Here is a 23,097-nt window from a genome sequence, read left to right on the forward strand (position 1 = left end):
TATATATTAGCTATGGTGTTATTTTAGGTCAGTATGAAACTGTAGTCTTTAAAAGATTGAGCAAATCTGCTGTAAGCTAAGATGGATGAGTGGTGAAACATTTCTCCCACTGATAACGCTGATAAAGGCTCGGTGTTGAGTTTGGGCATGTAGACATGATGCATGGCTACAGATCACATTAGATGTGTGTGTGTGCAATCTCTGCCATGTGGTCAAAAATATCAAAGCACTCAAGCACTGAAATGTAAAGTTTATTAATTTTGAATAATTTCAGTGTATCCACCTAAGAGGCCATTGGAGAGGTGTCTATCCTGAACTACATGCAAGGGTTAAAGGTGTTGTCATCATTAGCCCCATATTGTAATAGTCAAGACAAGTATTTATCTTTTTTCTGCCCTTGATGCATCAGGTGTAGCAGCTTCATGCTTGCAGCCCAGCCAGTACTTTGCGATAGATCGAGGATAGGGAGGGTAAGCGTCATCCACACGTTTTGTCTGCAGATCCACTCTGTAGTACTTATCTGATATTAAAAACAAAAAGGTGTTAAGGAAGAATAAAGAGCTGTTTTTGGAAGGATTTTGACTCATTTTTTTTCCAGGCTGATTTACCCTTCTTGAAGAAGTACACATTTTGAACGGGGGTGCTTTGGTACTCCTGCATGATGCTCTCTTCAGAGCTGTCACTGTAATCACCGAGGTTGAACAAATCATAGAACCAAAAGTCATCGTGGCGACTCTGCCTTCTTCGCTGTCCACGCCTCTTACTGGGCCTCTTCCTCTGACTCTTCCACTTCTTTGCGGTCGGAGGTGAAGTTGGTTTGGGAGTGGTGTAGACTCGTCCCACTATGGCAGCATCTATAATGGGCCTAATACCCCGCCAATCCCTGCTGATGAACCAAGGGCCTGTTTGGGAACTGGTAACTGCTAAAATACAAAAGTCATGCAGATGGAGAATAAGAAAAAAAAAAATCTGAAACAGACAAGCATAAAGAGACCAAGGTCCTTACAGGATCCTCCAAAGAGCTCCGTGAAGAGATCCTCCCATGCGTTATCGCAGAAGAGGTCTGTGTATTGTGTGAACAGCACAGAAGGGGAGGACCTGCTCATCTGGATGCACTCCTCGTGGGAAGGCTGGTGCTTGAACTCATATTGGTAATACCGGTCCCCTGAAGAAAAGAGAAAAATCAGATTTCAGGATTTTACTCGATGAGAGAGAAACAATGAGGCTGTGGAGTTGCCGATACATTTTTAATGATATACAAATGCAGATAAAACCTTGCCATCTGCATTTGCTTCCATCAGATTCTGTAACTAACTCTTTGCTTTGCCTCTAACTGCTTTTTCTGAAAACGTTAACCTCTGTGCTCCACTGGGTGTCATCAGACTGCTCTTTATAACTTGCTCATCTTTACAACTTGCCGTGAAATGATGATGCAAGGAAATTTTGCTTTAGAGGTGAAGTGTAGAAGGAAAAGCACCAAATGTTACAAGTGAAGACACTGCATTAAAATAATAAACGAATATAGCAGTGCTCTGTTTGAAGTCATCACTTTAAGGGTAAAGTTAAGGGTAACTTTATCAAGTACAGACAAAATAGCTTGACTTTCAGATAAATGTGGTGGGTTTAACATTTCCTAAAAATGTAAAATATTTACAATATAAGTAAGTACGTATTCAGCTCCTTAACTAATTATTAACAAAATGAAGCAAAAAACCCCCAAAAAACATGAAAACAACTTTGTTTATTAATTTGCTTGTTTTGTGTGATAGGGTGCTACTTCCCTATTCTTGTAAAAGCCATTATATATTCACATGCAAAGTCATCTTCCTTAGTTTTATCAGATCACGAGCAACACTTAGAAACCCCTGCTGTACTTGTATATGATAAAAAACATTATCACCCATTAGTACAAATACCTTTGAAGAAGTAGGCCTTCTCCTTGCCACGGTGACTTGGTGCTGGTATGGCAAACGCAGCATCGATCTCATCTGGTATGCCATCAAAGCCGTTTGAAATAAGCCGTGGATAGTCCTCATCCAGGACGTCACCATCAAATCTCCAGTACTGGTTCCCCTGAGAGAAAATGGAGCCCAGAGCATTGAAGTTTGAGGATACCGCTGCGAGGGAGTGTTAATGAGGGCAACAGACTACTCTCCCTAAAGAAGGTTTGAAGTCTGAAACATTCCTAATCATCATCTTCTTCTTCTTTTTAGGGGTCGCTGCAAACATCTCAGTCAATCCTCTGTCCCACCAATCATCTGCACGTCCTCTATCACTACATCCAGTAATTTGGTGCCTTAAAGCTCCATCTTCACCATCTTCCACTATCCCCCCGCCGCACATGTCCAAACCAACTCAGCCTTGCCTCTCCAACTGCCTCTGATATACTCATTTCACCATTGCCTCCAAACCATATATCACAGCAGGTCCATCTTCTAAACATTCCCTCTTTCTCATGCTGCTACACTTCAGTCACAAATCACCCCTGACACTCATCTCCACCCACTCCACCCTGCCACCCTGTCTCTTCTTCACCTCTATTGTGCACCGTCTTTTACTTTTGATTGTTGACCCCAGGCGCTTAAATCTCCTCTCATTCACACACATATTTCATCTTGCTTCTACTGACTTTAATTCGTCTTCATACCGCCACCTGCTCTCTACTCTCACTATAGATCACAATCTCATCTGCATAGAGTCCATAGAGACGCCTGTCTGACCTCATCTGTCAGTGTGCATCCCCCTGCAAACAAGAAGAGGCCCAGAGCTCATCCCTAATATAAAATACTGCTAATACTTTGCATAATTAACAACTTTTGTTAGTTAGTTGAGAAGAACACCGCTTTCTCTCCACGTTTCTTATGTTTTTTTTGTAAGGTTACTCCATTTTATCCAGCTGAAGACCACTGGCAGGGTATAGCAAGAAAAAAATGCACAATTCTTCTTCATATGCACTGTACAAATAACCGAATCAATAAGAAAACAGATCAATATTATGAGTAATGAAGCGACACCATTTTCTAGCAACACTCATGCCAGTGTGGGGCTGAAGAACATTATTTCTGCCATAATGTTGGATAGTGTATTTGATCTGAATTATTGCACGCAACAGAGTCACTGTTTGAGTATTTCGCAGTTACAGAGAAACGGTTTAAAACAATGGCTTTTACAACTGTAGGCACTCATTTTGAATTTTCAGAGGCTTAAAAGAATAAACAATAAATGTAGCTCAATTAAACCTGAAAACACATGCACACCACCAAAAAAAACCACACATTTATGTGAGGTGGAGCCTTTTGTGTACCTCATCACAAAGAAATATGGCAGCTTATACCTTAAAGATGTAGGATTTCCCCTGGCAGTTGATGCGTGTGAATGCAGCACTGATGGGTCCACTGATTCCCCAAACGTCCTCGATGAGTTTGGGGTAACCAGGAAGGATGGACTTATCATCCAGCTCAAAGAAATATACACCTACGAGGAAGAGCAGGCTCTGGATCAGTGTTTACATCAGCATTCAAAGAGTTTCAAATCTTGCAGCAGGATAATCCACAAAGTTTGGGTCTGTGTTCAAAATGACTGCAAATATATACCCATTTATCGTTTACTTTTTAAAGAAACACATTCTGTTTTCATTGAGCAAAAGCTCCTTTAGCATTTACTTTCCTCAAACAATTGTTATCATTTTTATTTTAATTTGGGATGAAATTGAAAAGGCTTTCCCTCCTTTTCTTTAATGTTTGGATCTTTTAAGCTATTAACATTAGTTTTTACTATAATCTACACTTTTAGGTACTGTATCAATTCTGCATCTTCTGATTATAACTTTCTCCTCTCTGTATTGGAAAAAACAACATTGCTGAATAATTAAGGTAATTAAAAAGAGAGACATTACACAATGGCAACAAAGTAACAAAAGTAAAAGTAGAAGTAGAAGTAAACTGTCCTGTTATGTGATCAGGATTACCTCTAAAAGCATAGATTGATCCATTTTTCAGCTGCAGAAAAGCATCAAATGCCCGCCCACTGCAGGGCATGGCATCAGGATCCACCGGTAGTAGTGTGGGCCCCTGTGTAACATTGGGTGTGACAGTCGGTATAACTGTGTCTGAGGTTGGCATAAAAGTTGCTGTGCTCGGGCTCGTCTCTTCCAGTGGTTCCTCAAAGACATCGCCTCGAGAAACTGAAGGTAGAACATGAGGTTTTGTCAGATGGTGACGTTTCAAAGGAGAAGAAAATTCAAGCTGACTCTTTAGTGAAACTGTCACACAGCACAGCACTGACCTTTTCTGGGGCAGATGGTGTAAAAGTCCCCACAGCAGCTTCCATAATACACACACATGGAGTCACACTGACATTTGCTCTGTGGGCTGAAGGAGCCGCAGCGACCTGCACAGGACTCTGTGGGAAAGTAGTTTTAGTGTGAGATATCATGCAGCGTGTAGACCTGGTCTGAGTTTACCATTCAATAATCAGTGAAACCAGAAGTAATCAGACCCTTTACTCGTTTAAACACACCAGCTGTAAAACAATTCAGATGCATTATCAGAAAGATAGGATATAAAGTTAGGATTAGATTCTTCCTAATTCATCACTAAATAAAATATTTCACATTGTCAACGTTTGAAATATTTACAGTTATTTACCAAGGTGAACTGAATTTGAAGAATTGGGACATGAATAAGAGGGAAGCAACAAAATTGTGTTTTGGGTTCAAAGAGTCATTGAAATCAATTCATTTAGATATTTAAAGGGGAAAGTGTGTAAAACACGAGTTACAGTTACTAAAAACATGTTCCCACCTATCAGCCTATGACAGGGATTCTTTCATTGATTATGGTGTGGAATAATGGATGCTATATATCGTCCCTGCAAGCTCAGGCTGCTCTATTTCTACCATTTTTTCACTCTTGGCTCTGTGTGATGTCACACAGCTCTGGCTTATAGTACAAAAGCTCGATTCACCTCCCGTTCAAACATTCTGTATGCACAAGGCAGCCAATTGGAAGAAAGATGAATTAAATAAAGGGAGAGGAGCATGTTTCAGAGATGGGATAAACTGGAAGTCTGAGATAAAGAAGGATATTTTAAAACTGAGTCATTCAAAGCATTTTCAGTAGAGTCCAAGAATAAAAAGATTTAATTAGAAATTAAAAACAATAAAACAAACCTCTAAGAAAACACCAGGATAAACTACTAATATACACTATACTGCCAAAAGTATGTCCCATCTTGCATGGCAGCTGCATCCAAGCCTTACATCACCAAACATAGTTTAAACCACGGCCCCACTCGATCTAGAGAAGTGGAGACGTGTTCTCCGAAGTGAAGAATCATCCTTCTCATTCTGGTGGACGAGTCTGGGTTTGGTGGTTGCTGGAGAACGGTATGTGTCTGCATTGTGTCAAGTGTAAAGTTTGGTGGAGAGGGGATTATGGTGTGACGGTTGTTTTTCAGGCGTTGTGCTCAGCTCCTTAGTTCCAGTCGAAGTAACTCTTAAGGCTTCAGCTCACTAAGACATTTTGGACATTTTCATGCTTCAGGATGGTCCCTTTCTGTTCCAACATGACTGCGCGTCAGTGCACAAAGCAAGATCCATAAAGACATGGATGTGCGAGCTTGGTGTGGAAGAACTCGACTGGCCTGTCATCCAACATCAGTGCCTAACCTGACAAATGTGCTTGTGGAAGAATGCTCAAAAATCCCCATAAACACTGCTAACATTGTGGAAAGCCTTCCCAGAAGAGTTGAAGATATTATAGCTGCAGAGGGTGGAGCGACATCATAATAAACCACATGGATTAGGAATGGGATGTCTCTCAAGTTCATATATGTGTGAAGGCAATGAGCAAATGTTTCTGACAATATAGTACATTTTGTTTCATACATCAGTAGCTACACATCAAAGTCAAGACATTATACAAAACTTAAAAATATGATCTATCATGTCTAATAATTACAACTGCTATCAACAATAATACAAACTGCACATCAAAAATGTTAAAGTTTTACCTTCTGCAGCAAAGGCGGTGTCCAACAACAGGACGAGGCCCAACAGAACTACCGCTGGCTTCATGTCGGCTCACAGCAAAAATCCCCCAAACTAAAACTCTGAAGGTGTACTATTCTAAAATCCTGCTTACTAACCTAAACCACTAGCTGGGTTTGAGCTGGGTGCCCCACTTTGGGGTTTAGTACTGTGTGCAGCTGATCAATAGATATTTTTCAGAGGCTGTTGACCCCCCAGGCTTCTGCTGTCCTGACTGGTCAATACTCTTATAATCATTAAGCTGATCTCTGTCCCATCTGTCCTAGAAACATGCTACAGACCAGAAACATGAACACTTTATGGCTTTAATTTGATGTTATTTAGTAAACCTATCACCCAGTATAATTTTATAATAACTTTAATTTACTTTATGAAAATGTTATTAATTATAGGTTTATCTGGATGCTTCTCAATATGAAAATAGTTAAAACACAGAATTACAAACTCAACTAAAAACTGAAGGTGTCTCTTGAGTCATAAAGTAAGTGTGTGCACTGTATTTTTAATTTCCGGGCAAATTTAGGATAATATCTAAGCTCAAACATTGTAACATTAGGCCTGACTTTTTTCTCTATTGATCCTTAAACACAGACAATGACTTTTTCTCCCCAATTAAGCCCTGAGAAGAAGAAAAAATGCAGGTGAAACCTGTGGATTCCCTCCTTTCCAGTTTGGATTATGACCAAAAGCTGGGAGTTGATAACTAAATTCAACACCACGGAACAAGGCAGTCAGCTTGCAGACAGATTAGAGCAATATTAATGCGTCCTTATCGCTAGCCTCGAAGTTTCCGGGTATTTGTTAAACATTAAAAGATTTGAAAGGAGTTTTAAAAAATAGTTTTTTCTTTAAGGTTTAAAACGAACAAAGTCGCAGCTGAAGAAAGTTGGTAATTTATGTCAATATTTAAACTGCCCAAACAATAAGGAAATCCGCGGCATTTAGGAATGTACTCATCCTTCATGCAGTGCAGCAAAAACAGTCCATGTGTGGACTTTGATTATCAGTGCAGCTTTTATCACTGGCAGTTCTTATGTTGCTCTTGAGTCCAATTAACAAGATCACTAAGCAAATCTGAAAAACCACAGAAAGTGTGCCGAACCTAATCCACAAAGATCTGTTTCGGGATCTAGCAGCAAAGTGTTGGACTGCTTGCTGACTTTTCTACTTCCTCTGATGTAGTGCAACTCCATGAGCCTGATTGAAAAGCCTGCAGCCAGTCTGACAGAAAACAGCCTCCCGGAGTTTATCATGACAAAAAAATCTAGGTTTAGGAATTTAGAATGAAGGTAAAATAAGACACATAGTGCAGACTTAAAAATAAAAAAAGCAAAAGTAACAAATGTAGGGACTAAAAAAGTAACTGTAAGTAAATGTAAAACTTAAAATCATTGAAAGCCTTTAAAAAAAAGGATGCTTTAAGACACGACTTAAAGGAAGTGGCTGACTGCAACAGATCTGATTTCCTCAGGCACCTTGTTGCAAATGCTCTGTCCTCTTTAGGTTTTAGCTGGACGCCTAGAACAAATAAAAGACCTCTGCCTGCGGATTTAAAGGTACGTGCTGCACATTCTAATAAGAGGTGAACTCTTAAAATCAATTAAAAAACATTCTGGGAGAACATGTAAACATGCCTAAACAGGAGTGATACAATGCCATCTCTTTGGTCTAGTTAAAATCCTGGCAGTCTGCAGTCATTCAATAGATTTATTTGGCTCAGGCAAATAAACCGCCTGTTGCAGTAACCTCAGTGTGAGGAAATAAAAGCATGAAAAACACTTTGCAAAGGCAGCCATTCAGAGAGCTCAGTGTACCGCGGAGGGTCAGATGATCTACGAGGCCGATATATCTGTGTGTGATCAGCATAAAATTTTAAACATAACAGAGACTATAAGGAGAATAATTATATGAAGAAGAAGAAGATTGGACCTAAAATGGGCTCCTGCGGAGACACAGAACTTCCTTTTTGACAAATTTGACTTATTGCTAAACCCTGCATGCTGTCACTATAAAAAATGCTTTTGTCTGCCTCGATGACCATTTACCATTTATTATTATTTATTCAAACTTGTCAAGTGCCAGTAGAGACAGAAGTAAGGACAGCATGCAGTATGTTAAAGACTCAGAAGCCTGAATTTTCTGGCTGATGGTTGTAAAAGTATAATCAACTGAAATGCACACATCTGGCAGAACCCCTGAAATTAACAGCAGGACAAATAAAACAATGAAACGCAAGGTAATAACTTTAGTTGTGACGTTGATATAAAAGATAATGTTTCAAAAATAACTAAACAAGTAAATGCACAGAGTTGTTTCAAGGGAGCTTAAAGTGGAAGGTACCTCTGTACGCTCCTATTGTTGCTAATATGCCAAAAGATGGGAAAGGTGTATATACAGGATGCAAAGTCCCCTTAAAAAGCACTCAGTCACAACAATATTGAATTGTGAGTTCTACACTAATCAAACATAAAACAGATCATATTTATATAGCCCTCCTTAAATGTAAGTGGATGCTGCCCTCATATAATAATGGTCCAGATTCTTCTTTTAGTGATGTTTAAACCATGACTGTAATGAGAGCAGGTGTAGAAATGTTCTCTGGTCTGTGCAGAAAAACAAATTAACATTATATGACTTGATTATTATTGTACTGGCACTATAACATCAAAATGCAGTGCAATGGCGTTTCCAAGGTAATCTTGATAGAATAAAAGTGTGATTTTTATAGCACTAATAGTAAATATTAGTTTGTTATGTAAGTTATATTCAACATTTGCACTGTTTTCAGGATGCATGTTGTTATCTTATCAGTATGACTAAATTGTACTGGCAGAACAGCCTTATTACAATTGGAGGCACTTCATCCATAAAGCTGGGTGCTGATTGTTTAGAGGTCTTTACAGTGGGTTTTCTCTCAAATTGCACCTTTAATGAGTAATGATTCATCACAAAGTGTGACCAACAAATAAGGATTTTGTGAGAGTGACAGAACATCTAAATCCATACACAGTTTTTATCAGTTGGTCTCTTTTGGTGTCAAATATTAATCCGGTCCATGTACAAGTCAGCTCTTCCGTTCATTATTGGAAAAAAGAGGTTGGCTCTTTAAAACCTTTGAGCTTTTCATTACAGAACAGTCATAAAAACAGTACAGACGCAATGTTCAGCTCAGTCTTGTTCTTTAATTTCAGGCAGTAAAAAAAAAAAAAAAAAAAACAGCAGCAAAGCGACTCACTCATTAACTCAAATATCTATTAGCTAATCACATGGGACCAACTCAGTGCATTTAGGCATGTAGATGGGTGTAGATGGGGTCATGATGCCCTGCAGAAGTTCAAACTGAGCAGCGGAACAGGGGAAGAAAAGATGATTTAAGAAACTTTCAACATCTCATGGTTGTTGGTGCTAAATGGACTGGCATGAGTATTTCAGAACCTGATGATATCCTGGGATTTTCCTCACACAATCATCTCTTAGGCTCAGAGAGAGAGAGAGAAACTATTCAGCAAGAAGTAGTTCTTTGGGTGAAAATGCAAGAACATGTTGTGTGGTCATGTGGATGGGCATTAATTACCCCTCCCTTACTGAAACACCATAGTATTCATAATGAAGATCACTCTGACTCATCCCACCTTAGCACCCCCCAGCAACCCAACCGCCCTTTATTTCCCCTTCTCTTCTTGTCATTATTATTATTATTATTACCTGCCAATGAGTTCTCTCTACTCACATAGTTCCACAGTTACCAGATCTCAATCCAATAGAGCTCCTTTGACATGTGGTGGAGCAAGATAGTAATTTCATGGATGTGCAGCAAACAAAGCAGCAGAAACCGTGTGATCATGTCAGTCTGAACCAAAAATCTGAGGAATATTTCCAACACGAATCCATGTCATAAATAATTAAGGCAGTTCTGAAGGCGGCAAACCTGATAAAGGTGTCAGAGGATGTATAATGATTATGGAAATCTAAAATTCTAACATTTGGATTGTTATTTTGTTAGATTAAACTTAGTTGAATGCAGAACCTTTCATTACTATTTTAATTTCAAGAAGCCTGAAATTCTTGCATACAGGATTTGGAAAACACAAACAATGATTATCTGTACGTGTGCTTTCTAACCAAACTCCCTTCATAAATCATTCAGTAAACCCAATAAATAAAAAACACTAATCTGTGTGGATGCTATATTATGTCTATTGCTTTAATGATTAACTGCCTTTATTATTAAAACTCCTAAGCTGTACATGAACATAGAAAGGTCACCCAGTGTTTTTGCTTTGGTTGCTTCTCTTGTTTTAATTACTACATTTGCCCTTTTTTGTTTTCATCATGTTTAATACCAGAACGTTCCTCAGTAACATTTAGTCAGATTAGACCAACATGATCATCTATGATCAATAGAAGTGTTCGTCTTTAACAGACGTTTTATGCCTCAATCTCTTATGAACTTCCTATATGAACTGCAGTAATAAGTAATTTATAAAACAACCGGGAGTTTGCAGTGATGCCAGTGTGCTGTGTAAGACTGATATGTGAGTGATATATGAATATTAATCGCAGTCGAGTTGCTGTGTATATTGATGGTGTTTTCGAGTCATGGGAGGTATTTATCTTCATTTAAGACAAAGAACTTTTGTGATAAAGTCTTTACAAAGATTCACTGGGATTCCTTGAAAATCACCAACCACTGTTTGTTAAATGTCCCAGATGGAAGTGTTTGTGTTTAAAGGCAAAGTTGTGGTTGCCATTTTAAGATAACATGGTTTACAATTTAAATGCTATTCTTAAACAACACACTTCCCAGCGTTTTGCCTTTTTTTTTAAAAAAAAAACAAAAAAAACAATTATATTAAAAAAAGTGTAAAAAGTGGAAGAAACTAGACAGCTGTTGACATCTCATCGCAATGTCGCAATTGAACAAGAAAATCCTGGTTGTCAGAACTTTTGCAAAGTCAGCAGCAACAGTCACAAGCTTTTAATCCACTGAATGATTTCATTGTTTTAAGATGTTGAGGTTTTTTTTCAAGTTGTTCTTTGTTACAGGGCAGATGCAGGAGTATGGGTTCCTCCTATCCTATTCTGACACATGCAACCTGCTGACGATTTTTGTCAAAATCGATGCATTTTAGGTTAAAACACCTCATCTCTCGCTGTGCTGTTTGACATCAACTGACATCAACTCCATTCTTTGTTTAATGAATCAGTTATTAAAATTTTGAATCATTCAGAAATTAATCTCAGGTGAAACTTACACAGACATTGACCTTTGGTTAAGTTACTGGAACTGCACTCCTTCACATGATAAAGTCTCTCTATTGTTTGGCTGTCCGTCTCCAGTCCCTCCCCCTTGTTCTGCTTTTACAGCTACTTTTTGCTCTTTCCCAACAGTGTCAGCTGCTTCTCTGTCAAGGATGTTGATCTCTTTGAGTTAATGTTTGATATGCTACCAGAGATATAGGCAGAAAATTGCACTGATTTTATTCTCTTTACCACAGTGACTTTCTGTGGAGCAGACCTCTACTGTTAACCCACCTGAGCTCAGTTTTCAGCTCCACAGCTGCCCTGTGCCTCTTCTTCATACTGACTAGTGTTTGTGTTAGCATTGACCTACCTGCAACACTTAGAAAGAGTTTATTTCAGTTGTTAGTTCATTTTTTGAGAGCATCATGTATAACTGGGAGAGAGTGCTGCATCTTCTGTGGCACCACAGGAACTATATCATCATAATCGTCACGCCGCTTGTATTCCTTCCTCTGCCTCTCGTCTATCCTTCATCGGTGAGTGTGTTTGTGCATGGAGGTAAATTTTATTTGTTTAAAAAAAACAGCTAAAGATTTATATTCACTGACCAGACTAATCTGTACACGTGCAATTTGAGAAGTTTGGCTATAACCCGTTCAGTTAATCTGACACTTGTTCTTAAAGAACAGATCTTGTAATTATTTTTAAATCTATGATTTAAGTGTTTGATCACTGACCTACGCTGATGCCCACCTTTAAAACTATACACTCTCACCTGAGTGAATTTACTTGAAGTGCAGTCAATCACAGTTAAACAGGCTAGGTTTGTCTGTCTGTCTGTAGTGGATAACATAAATGGTGTTTGAATGTTGTTCGAATTCAAGGGCTAAAAAGCTTTTAAAGTCAGGTGTTTTATTCACACTTATTAACATGTCTCTCTTGTTGCAGTTATTGAATCTGCTGAAAACATGTGGACTAATGATGGTTATTTCTAGAAATAAACAAATACTCACACTACAACATTGGTCAATTATCCTCCTGATACCCAGGCTCTTATTTGGGGTTCATTTTTAATCTCCCTGACCTCGGGCCCTGATAAATCTTAAAATCGTTGAAGAGGAAGTTATTACAATGTTGTAACAGCCTCATGTGGTACCAGTTTTCTTTTATAGGACAACACAATAAACACATTGTATAGCAAAGTTAGAAACACTTTGTTGAACAGAATGAAGTTTAAGATGCAAAAAAGCCAAAATTTAATGTCCCCATGTGAGGACGCAGGCCGTCTGGAGAGAAGCATAGATGATATTCTTATATAGTTTTGATGATTTTCTTTAATAGACTGCATTTTTATTTCTATAACAAAACTGGACCCAAATACAGACACAAAGGAACGTGGAACAAAACTTGAATTAACAAAAAGCTAGCCATTTAACATGGCTGATGGAGAAATCTAAAGTAATGCATAAGGCAAACAAAGATGAGAATAAACAATGACCTAAACTGGGGAAACTAAAAATAAACATAAAAAACCCTAAAAATGAAACTTGGCATGGATACAAAGATACCTGGAACATTGAGAGATGGCGCAAAAGACAACAGACGACCTGACCCTGAACAAAGGAGGACAAAGGACTTAAGTAGACAAAAAGATAATGAGAGGATGGGGAACTGGTGGGAACACAGCTGGGACAAATCAGACCCGATGAGACAAGGGGAAACCAAAATAGACACTCTGCATACAGGACAGGGACTCTCACAGTAAAACAGAAAAAAGTATGGAACCCAGACATGAAAACGCGAATGAGACAACATAAGACACACAGACATGAAACGCATAAAGGGCGAGGGAAGCTTAAACACAGGGGTAGAAGAAACAAGGGGAATCTAAAAAACAATGAACTATAACAGCAACTTAAGCATTGTAGAAATGAACTTAGAAAACCTAAAGGACTTAAACATAAATCAAAAACATCAAAATAGGCTAAAACTCAAAACGCCGGGTCAAAAGACCCAAGATCATGACACAAACATAAGCTGCTGTGACATTACATGTCTGCAGGTTATTTTTTGAGTGCACTTAACTCAGTCACCACGTCTCTCACTTTGAAAGACTTGATTTAATCGAAAGATACCGTAGACATCCAGGGCCAGTTTTTTAATATGATTACTAAACACAGTCACCTCAAAATCCCTGCAAGCCATGTAATCTCTTATGTGTTGACATATTGCAACTGAATTCACCACCAAATTGATTTTATCATCTTCATTTTTTGCTGAAAGTGCTGAAGTGGTCTGTTAATGTATGAAGGATAAGAAAAAAAGCGGGCTTTGTGGTGCTCAGCTGAACCTTTGTGCTTTACAGTGCAATTAAAGACACATAAAGATGGTGGGCTCAAACTACACTACCCAATATGACCCCTATTACTGTTAATAAATTAGAGCCTGTGTTACCTGTAATTATCCTGAGCTCTCTATTTAATATGTAGACATGAGATTTAACGCTTAAATACACAGACTTGTAGTAAAAAATATTTCTATAATATACGATGCATTTCATTACACAAAAGCTGCAAGAGAACGGTGTAGCTGTCTAAAATATAACCGTAAAGTAGATAATAACACAAATATTATTTTGTACGTTTTATTATAATGTTTTAGGAAACCTTTTTGAAACTTAAGCTTTATCAGTGTCTTGTCTGCAGTGGAATGTTTTGTGTCGGGAGCTTAAAGAGATTTTATAACTTTTATTGAGGATCATAAAAACTTATCTTGTGAGATGTGAACACGACAAACTGTTTGTTTTATGATCAAGGGTTGCTGCTATCTGCATGTATAGAGACTTAGTGCCTTTTAAAAAGAAAAGATAAGCGAAAGGAAAATTCCCTGTATGCACTTTGCTGCAAACTGTGGGTTGGTCTCTGCTTCTGTGTGCGTCTGCACAAAATGTAATCAAATCACATGTTAGTGATTGTGATGTTATATTTATGTGTCTGTGTTTACAGGAAGCCAGATGTGGCTACGCGATCATCCTCATGGCTCTGTACTGGTGCACAGAGTGCATGCCTCTGGCTGTGACTGCCTTACTGCCAGTCATCCTCTTTCCTATGATGGGCATCATGAAGGGTGGAGATGTAGGGTCATCTTTTTCCACTCCTGTGCTTCATAAGTATATTTTAATAACACAACACAGCAATAATGTAAAACGTTCACTGCTTCAACAGGAAATAATAGCGTGAGTGGCAGCCAGGTGCTGCTAATAAAATGAACTTGATTAACGGATTATCAGCACCTCTAAAAAAGTAGAAGATTTGCCAGTTTGTTGGTCTGGCGCATTGATGTGTTTGTTAACACAATGCCAAGGAGCAATGATTTTAGAGAAGCAATTGTTGCTGCTCGTCAGTGTTTGGAAAGGCCATTTCTGAACAGAGCCGGGCCAAAATCCCCCAGAACTATGTGAGAAACCAACAAAGCTGTGCAGAAAAGGATTACGTCAAGTTATTACTGTTAAAATTGATTCATGGCATTGTGTACTTCACTTCACTCACTGCTTCTTTTTTTAGTTTTGGTTAATTAATAATGACACTGTGTAAAATGTTGTGTGTTGTTGTTTTTCTGAGTTTCTATTTAAATCATTTTAGAACCTGCTCAGGACCACATAACCTTTTATTATTTATTTTATTATCTTATTATATTGTATCTTATACATAAAACTGTCTTTATTTTTAAAACGATTCTATATAAAAATCTGAGTTATTGACACACGTAAGAAAATTTTGCTCCTGCTTATGAATATAAAATGAAAATCAGAGATTTTAAATATAATTTAGGATATATCTTTTTTAATTGCACTGAGAACAGAAAGACCATTTATGAGGAACTTGAATTAAAAAGTGTTGATACAACACTGTGTGTTGCATGAGAAAGCAAATAGGAGTGTCAAGGGAAGAAACTCTTCAGTTTCCAGTTAGTGGAAAATAGAAGTTAAAAAGGACAACAGTTATTGAAAGTGTGATGTGACCCCCAGTCACTTCTTTTACGCCATACTTCTACTGGCATGGTAACACTGCTGATCCTGCTTTTTTGCGTTTATTGCTCATAAAGCGTATTTGATGATACATGTAGGTCCACAGGTTACCTTTGATCCATGTGCTAATGTTAGCGACTGTGTGATCTGTTTCAGGTCAGTATTGAGTATCTGAAAGACTCGAACATGCTGTTCATCGGAGGTCTGCTGGTGGCCATCGCGGTCGAACACTGGAATCTCCATAAACGAATCGCTCTCCGGGTTTTGCTGCTGGTTGGTGTTCGTCCATCGCTGTAAGAGAGCCTTGACATACAAGTCTACAAGTCTTTCAGAATCCGGTCGTTAAGTGATGACGTGACGAATCCTACTTCCGGGCCTAAAGTAGTCTGCGTTTAATATGGCTTTTGTGTTGTTAACATGTTTAATGTTTTGTATTTTCTTCTATTTAATCTCAAAAAGCTCCTAAAACAGTCAGTGATCACTGTTGACCTCCCTCGGCTTTTATTACCGCTAATCATTTATTTAAGCTCAGTTTTTAAAACCTTAGGATGTAACTACAGCCCAGCCCATGCAGCAGTATATGAATGACTAACCTCGTATTGTGGATGGATTATCTCAGTTGTTCTCCTGGCTGAAGTTTGGTCCTTTTACAGCATCCTGCCATGCGATTACATTTGTTCCTGACCACCGAGAACACTCACGTTAACTTTTATCGAGTGGAAAAAAGTTAGCTTGTTTATATTATGCTAACATAGCTGTGTCGCTAGCGGTCACGTAGCACATCATTATATACCAGCTAGCCCAACTTCAGTAACCCTACAAACGTCACTGCTGTTTAGTTTTCTGTCTTCATTTATGTGGAAGTGATAACAGAGCTGTACGTTTTAATTTGTTTCCAAAACCCCGCAGTCAGGACATGCTATATTGTATTTAGATAGAAGCTAGCGAGCTAACTTCCTGCTAACTTCTAACTCCGTTAAATGTCATAAATTCCGTTTTCATGGATGCCTGGATGTTAAACTCAATTGTTACACCTGGTAGAGCAGAACGCTGATCATTTTATTAAAGATGAAAGACTTTAGACAGTTTTTCAACTCTCAGTAATGCCATAGTGATCGTTTGATATATGGACCTGCAGCGGAGTTTAGGCCCAGACACGGCTAGTGACATCAGACCGGATAGGTTCTTTGCATCACCGTTGTTTTGTTTGAATAAATGGCAAAAAATATTCATTTGATGCTTCCCATAATGAGAAACTTTACCTGTGAGGTTAATAAGGATGACAAACAAGCACAAACACTAATGCCATCTAATTTAAGCCAAGTGTGGTCGCCTCTAAAGGAAAAGGAATAAAAGATTAAATTTAATAAAATTAATAAACAATCAATATCAATAAAGATGGCAACAAATAATTGCTCTCTGTTTTCATTCAGAAACATCTATCATTTGTAGACGTAGCTATGTCTTTACTTGCATGGTTCTTGAATTTTGACAGGGTGGTATTGCAAACTGCTCCAGGAGTTCAAGGAGCTGCCCAGTACAGCAACATTTAAAAAACAATGCACCCAGAGCACTAGTGAGGATGTTGAGGATTTTTCACTCATGCCTCCTCGTTATCATCATCACCATTCCCTCTCACGCAGGTTAATGATTGGCTTCATGAGCGTCTCGGCATTCCTGTCCATGTGGATCAGCAACACAGCCACCACAGCCATGATGCTACCCATCGCACACGCTGTGCTACAGCAGCTGAAAGATACAGAGACCCAGGCAAATGAGCGTGATCTCCAGACTCAAGATGCGGACAACCACGCATTTGAGCTGGAAGTTCAAACCAAGCTGGAGACGATAAACGAAAGAGACACACAGGATCCTGTGTGTAAGTAAAAATGCTACATACACATATGGGCTTCTAGAAGAAACCCTTCCAATAACATCTCTGTCTTATTGTGTTTTGATCCAGATGTACATGACACACAGCGAGAGTTCAGAGAAAAAGCCATAGAAGCGAAGTATGACCTTCTCACCAAAGGGATGAGTCTTAGTGTGTGTTACTCTGCCAGCATTGGAGGCACGGCCACGCTCACAGGGACCACGCCTAATCTCATCCTCAAGGGCCAAATGGACGAGTAAGGCAAAAAACCCAACTCAACACACAAACAGAAATGATCTTCAAGGTGTGTCACTGCTCATTGAACCACTTGTATCTTCTCTTCACATCCCTTTGTTTTTCTTTCTGTGAAGGATCTTCCCTAACAATACTGACGTGATCAACTTTGCCAGCTGGTTTGGCTTTTGTTTTCCCAGCATGGTGCTCATGCTGGTGCTCGCCTGGTTCTGGCTTCATTTTATGTTCCTGGGCTTCAAGTAAGTATAATCAGCCAGAAACAAACCCAGGTATTTTAAACTATCCTCAGAAAAGCTGCTCAAACAGCACAAAATAAATTAATCTACACTGTAAGTAAAACTGACTTTTTTTTAGCATCTGCAGAGATATGCTATATCTTTTTGTTGCTCTCCTCAGTTTGAAGAAGTCATTTGGCTGTGGTGAGAAAAGTGAAAGCGACAGAGCGGCATACACAGTGATGAAAGTGGAGTACAAGAAGCTGGGACGTATCAAGTTTGCAGAGGTGGCGGTGCTCGTCCTCTTTATCTTGCTCGTGCTTCTGTGGTTTACCAGAGAGCCGGGCTTCATGCCTGGCTGGGCCACAGTGCTGTTCAATAAGGACGCTGCGTGAGTTCTTTTTTAAGCATGACCTTTAGATATAAATGAAGTGAAGCGCCACATATTACCAACAAAAAGACCAAACAGCTAGCCATGAACTGATCAATTCAACACATGCTTTCCTGCGCATTAAAATGTATGCAGCACTTGTGGTATCACCCAGTGGTTTATAAAGTCCTGCATTAATGCCTCGGAGGCAGGATGAGTCAACATATTTTACAAGGAAAGTCACACAAAGTCACCTTTTGTGCTGAATGCACTGAAGTCTACTGAGACACAAATAAAATAAAATAATAATATTAATAAAATAACAAAATAATTTTCAATAATTTTCAAGCTGTGATGTTTTGACATCACAGCTTTGTTTGTGATTCTGCAGCTAACACTTTTGCAATAAAATATAAAAAGTGACCTGATCTCTCTGCATTAAGATCTATAAAGTGATTGGACATTGAGCCAATTCAGCATTGTTAACCAAGGTAGCAAACATGAGCTGACAGATAAATACCTGGATGCTGCTTTAATCCTGCTCAGAGGGTCTGGGTGATTGGCTCTGACCCATTCTTATACAACATCCCCTAGTTTGTATTCATAAAAACATGCTTACATCACATAAAGTTAACAGATAATTTGTGATGGTGGAATGTCAATCACTAAAACTGGAGCACAGAATGAACAGGCATATATTTTATTAGATTTACATTAAATGATCCAAAAGCAACAGAAACGCAGGTGAGATGCTCACACGTTAGCCTCAGTTTAAACAGGTGCGTTATGAAGGAAAAACAAATGCCAGTACAGTTCTTTTTGTACCAGACAAACATTTTAAGCATTCATTATTTATTTCTGCTGTAAAGTCTACATGAAAAGCTGAAGTGCCCGTCTGAGTATCCGCAATTTGAGCACTTCTGAACTGGAGTAATATTTCTGCAGGAAATGTTCACAAGCGCAACAAAGTTGTAGCTAAAGTCCTCATTTTCTTTCTTTCTTTTTTATTAAACTTTCTTTTTTCTTTTTGTTAGTTTTTTATAAAAGAGAAAAATTGGTCAGACTGAAAAAAATGGCAAGATAAATGTATGTCAAATACAGTTACGTTGTTTTGCCCCACAGTTGACAGTAAATATGATGTTACACATTTTTCTCTTCATCATTTTTAAAAGGCAGCATATATAATCATGTTCTCTCGTGTCTGTCAGGTTTGTGACAGACGGAACGGTTGCCATCCTAATGTCATCGCTCTTCTTCGTCATCCCCTCTCAGCTGCCGTTTAGCAATTACGGATACACAAATGAAGGTGAAGTATTCATTTTTAACCTTGGTGTAATACACTGCTTCTAAAAATGTTCATGTGAACTCAGTTTGGGCTTACTGGAGCACTGGGTGAAGAATGCTTGGCAGGCTTGATGTTGCACTTTCAAACTAATTACTTGTTGATGTTTAAACTTCATCTGTTTCCCACAGGTAAGAGGATAAAGGCTCCACCGGCTCTGTTGACCTGGAATGTGGTTCATGAACGAATGCCCTGGAATATAGTGCTGCTGTTGGGAGGAGGTTTTGCTCTTGCTGCTGGCAGTGAGGTAAACACCCTTGGACTCCATGTCGTCATCTTTTATTATTTCATTCTCCCTTACAGAATATCTAAAAATAATTTTGGCAGTTAAATGCTAGTCTTGGTGATTACTGGATACTTAAATGCTTGAATCAGAAAATAAATACTGGTCTCTTGTTTGTTTTTGGTTATTGAATTTTGGAGGTTTTGTTAATATGCTTATTATTTGCACAAAAATTAATGACAATTCCATCTAGTAGAGGAGAGATTTCAGTCAAGGCCAAATTGGTAGACCGATAGCAGACATCCTCTGAGCCATGGTGGTAGCTTTTCTCAAATACTAAACATTTGTTTGTGTATTTTTCCTGCTACCTTTACAGGCATCAAATCTATCCAAGTGGTTGGGAGAAAACCTGTCACCTCTTCAGAATATTCCCCCCTTTGCTATCTCACTGGTGCTTTCCCTACTTATTGCCACATTCACCGAGTGCTCCAGTAACACAGCTACCACCACCCTGTTCCTGCCCATATTGGCGTCAATGGTAAATGGAGCTCATATGTTGACAGATGTGTGCGCACGTATGTTCTCCATGAATCTAACTGTGTTGTGTTTTGCGCTCCTTTAGGCCCAAAATATTAAGCTCCACCCACTCTATGTGATGCTGCCCTGCACTATTGCTGCCTCTCTGGCCTTCATGCTACCTGTGGCCACACCACCCAATGCCATTGCCTTTTCTTTTGGAAACCTCAAAGTCCTAGATATGGTAAGATTGGCATACATATGACATACAAACATATGCTGCCTTTGCGATTTTAGTTTATTTGAGCTAATAAGACTGTCTTTGATTGGCCTTGTTGGAGTGGGAAAAGCAATACAATTGTCCTTCTTGTCACTTCTCAAAGTTACAAGAGAGCTATCTGCTGCTAGTATCATCAATTTGCTCTTTAAAATCAGTGACTATTGAGCTGTATCATGACACTTAAATCAACCTCCATGTGTTGTAGCTCATCCATAAGTAAGTGGTATGTTATCCAGATGTGTGCCAGGCCTGGCGTAGCTGGCGCTGTTTATGTGATGCCATGCCATATCTGGCCTGATTGTGGTTTGGTATATGTGACCCAGGAGCATAAAAAACAGGCCTAGCCCCCGGATCTGGCATCAACCTGGCACGTCTGACTGACCGGTGTCATGGCAGGGTGTATGCCAACCAGATGTGGGCCAGGTCTGGCAATGATGGCACTGTTTATGTTCCTATTTTCCTATTTTCCTCCAGTCTGTATGTCAAGTTTGAATGTGTATTAATGTAGTTAGGAAGCACTCAGTTTAGAGAAAGTGTGTGTGATTTGGTGAATGTAGTATATTGTGTAGAGCACTTTGAGTAAGTGGAGTAGAAAAGCTCTATCAAAGATTGAGTCCATTCACTGTCTGAACAGAGTTACTTTTGCACTATTATGTTTCGGCACATGTTGTTATTACATGGCTTGATTAAGGTACACATTAGGCTGACATCTGGTGCCAGAGCTGAAACTGTTCTGGGCCAGCACAGGGCCAGCAGTGTGTCTGCAACTGGCCTGTGGCTGCACACAACTTATACATGGCCCACATACCGCAAAGAATGACGGCCCTTTGGTGGCCCAGATCTGGTTTGCCAGAGGTAATCCACACATGGGCCAGCACAAGGCCACTAGTGTGTCTGCAACTGGCCTTGTTCTGGCCAATGTGTGGGCCACCTCTGGCAAACCAGATCTGGGCCACCAAAGGGCCGTCATTCTTTGCGGTATGTGGGCCATGTGTAAGCACATTGTGTGGGCCAGATCTGGGCCATACCAATTTTGCTATGTGGGGTAATACAGATAAGATCTTGGTTAGTTGTGTTATTCGACAGACAAATATGCAAACTCACAGAGCATAATTTTGAATTTTTAATAAAATTCTAAAGTTTTAGCCTTCCTTTGTCATCATCTGATTATTACATTTTGTTCCTTCAGGTGAAAGCTGGTTTCATGCTCAACATCATCGGGATCCTGTGCATTAATTTAGCCATCAACACCTGGGGAAGAGCCATGTTTAACTTGGACACTTTTCCAGATTGGGCCAACACTACAAATAGTAAACCTTGAATTTGTTTACAGCCTGTAAAAAAACAAATCCAATTCTACAGTCACACAAGAAGACACTGAACAAAGTATCACATTTTCCAACTTCTGCTTCAAACCAATGAGGAAAAAGCTCAGAAATCCACTGTCTGAGATAAAACTTTTCTACCTTTAGCAGACAACAGTTTGTTGTTGTTGCAGGATACCATTACTCATGGTATCCTGCTCAGGAAAGCTACATACAACTCGTTCTCACTCCCGAGGCGTAACATGTCGACGTTTTGTCACGTCCCGCGGCGTTCCTGAGGAACGCGAAAGGAGACCTTCGGCGTTCTTATGGTATGCGGCGGGTTATGGCTGGAATCCAGTGCAATGACGCTCCCGCGGTAATAGACGTTCCAGCCCTGTATTCCAGCCGTAAACCTAACCTTATCCCTAGCCCTAACCATAACCTTATTTCTGATCTTAACCAGGACTATAAATAGAGTGTTTCTAAGCGATTTGAAGAAAAAGAGCGAACATGTGGAGTCCAGACGGTTCTCATATTTCCTCTTTTTTCCGAGGTCGTCATTTAGGAAGGTGGTAGGTAGCCGAAAACGTACTATGTTGACGATTTGTCACCTAGCGTAAAATGTTACGCTTTGGGAGTGAGAACGTGTTGCTACATAAGAATGTTTTCAGGCCCTTTAAAAACAAGAAGAAAAAAGTCATAGCAGAGTTTTTCCACTCTCACTGAAGACAAATAAGTTAAAGATTAAATGACAGTTTAAATTTGGTTATAGAAAGAGCAATCAAAGATTTTCACTTGCAGCTGAAACAAACTTTAAGCTCTATCAGACTATTATATACAGACCCTCTTTGAGGACTTCCTTACATCATTTCAGTGACAGAACCAAAGAAAGTGTTTAAACCAGGTTATTTCCTCATACACTTTTCAATGAATTTGTTATCTTATCAGTCTGTGTATCATTTACTGATAATGCATGCATTATCTGCAGCATAGCTACCTTTGAAAGGCAAAAATGAAAACTAATTCATGGTGTCAGTTAACTTATTACTGTGGTCATTTTGTTGGACTTTTTTTTTTGGGTGTCATATTTAATTTTATATGTGTTTTTGTCACAACTTCTTTTCATAAGGAGGAATTTTACTTATTTTATAATTTATAAATACCAATGTGACCTTTTTCTGGTTGTGATAGTCTTTTTTTTATTTATAATACTTTATATAATAATTCATATAATAATAATAATGGAAGTGCTCTAATTTCTTGCTAAGAAAACTGCAGGTTCAAATTTTGGTCAGACTCCCGGATGAGCCCCCAAATGTGTTATGGACAAAAAAGTAAAACGGAAACTTAGCAAAACCTATTTAGAAGCAGAATGTCAAAATCCACCTTACAGCAA

General features: G+C 39.0%; 2 protein-coding genes across 3 annotated transcripts; one reads left to right on the top strand and one right to left on the bottom strand.

The window, feature by feature from the left end:
• Positions 1–238: 238 nt before the first annotated feature.
• On the bottom strand, positions 239–6,206 carry vtnb (vitronectin b). Of its 2 annotated transcripts, none has more exons than XM_042222314.1 (8): positions 6,013–6,206; positions 4,285–4,401; positions 3,968–4,183; positions 3,335–3,474; positions 1,917–2,073; positions 1,007–1,165; positions 609–920; positions 239–520 (listed from the first exon to the last, which is right to left on the bottom strand). In XM_042222314.1, the coding sequence occupies exons 1-8, from the start codon at positions 6,074–6,076 to the stop codon at positions 381–383; spliced, it is 1,305 nt and encodes a 434-aa protein (XP_042078248.1). In that variant the 5' UTR covers positions 6,077–6,206; the 3' UTR covers positions 239–380. The 2 variants fall into 2 exon arrangements, with proteins under 2 accessions (XP_042078248.1, XP_005926376.1); XM_005926314.2 differs by having other exon boundaries at positions 609–923; positions 6,013–6,205.
• A 5,226-nt stretch (positions 6,207–11,432) lies between these two features.
• slc13a2 (solute carrier family 13 member 2) lies at positions 11,433–22,877 on the top strand. The gene is made up of 12 exons (XM_014334877.2): positions 11,433–11,829; positions 14,299–14,427; positions 15,477–15,613; positions 16,964–17,199; positions 17,284–17,449; positions 17,565–17,687; positions 17,845–18,054; positions 19,242–19,339; positions 19,507–19,622; positions 19,975–20,136; positions 20,221–20,358; positions 21,584–22,877. The coding sequence occupies exons 1-12, from the start codon at positions 11,719–11,721 to the stop codon at positions 21,713–21,715; spliced, it is 1,758 nt and encodes a 585-aa protein (XP_014190363.1). The 5' UTR covers positions 11,433–11,718; the 3' UTR covers positions 21,716–22,877.
• Positions 22,878–23,097: the final 220 nt, after the last annotated feature.

This window comes from Haplochromis burtoni, unplaced genomic scaffold, assembly GCF_018398535.1.
Source record: "Haplochromis burtoni strain Fernald_Lab_line unplaced genomic scaffold, NCSU_Asbu1 Contig_83, whole genome shotgun sequence".
In the NCBI taxonomy this organism is placed as follows: Eukaryota; Metazoa; Chordata; class Actinopteri; order Cichliformes; family Cichlidae; genus Haplochromis; species Haplochromis burtoni.

Excerpts from the sequence above, each read along its gene's own strand:
- vtnb (XM_005926314.2), bottom strand. The coding sequence starts at position 6,076 with ATGAAGCCAGCGGTAGTTCTGTTGGGCCTCGTCCTGTTGTTGGACACC. Across the intron at positions 1,166-1,916 it reads GAAGGCCTACTTCTTCAAAG|GGGACCGGTATTACCAATAT; the intron begins GTATTTGTACTA and ends TCTTTTCTTCAG. Across the intron at positions 521-608 it reads TGTGTACTTCTTCAAGAAGG|ATAAGTACTACAGAGTGGAT; the intron begins GTAAATCAGCCT and ends TTTTAATATCAG.
- slc13a2 (XM_014334877.2), top strand. The coding sequence starts at position 11,719 with ATGTATAACTGGGAGAGAGTGCTGCATCTTCTGTGGCACCACAGGAAC. Across the intron at positions 17,200-17,283 it reads AGACACACAGGATCCTGTGT|ATGTACATGACACACAGCGA; the intron begins GTAAGTAAAAAT and ends GTTTTGATCCAG. Across the intron at positions 17,450-17,564 it reads CTCAAGGGCCAAATGGACGA|GATCTTCCCTAACAATACTG; the intron begins GTAAGGCAAAAA and ends CTTTCTGTGAAG.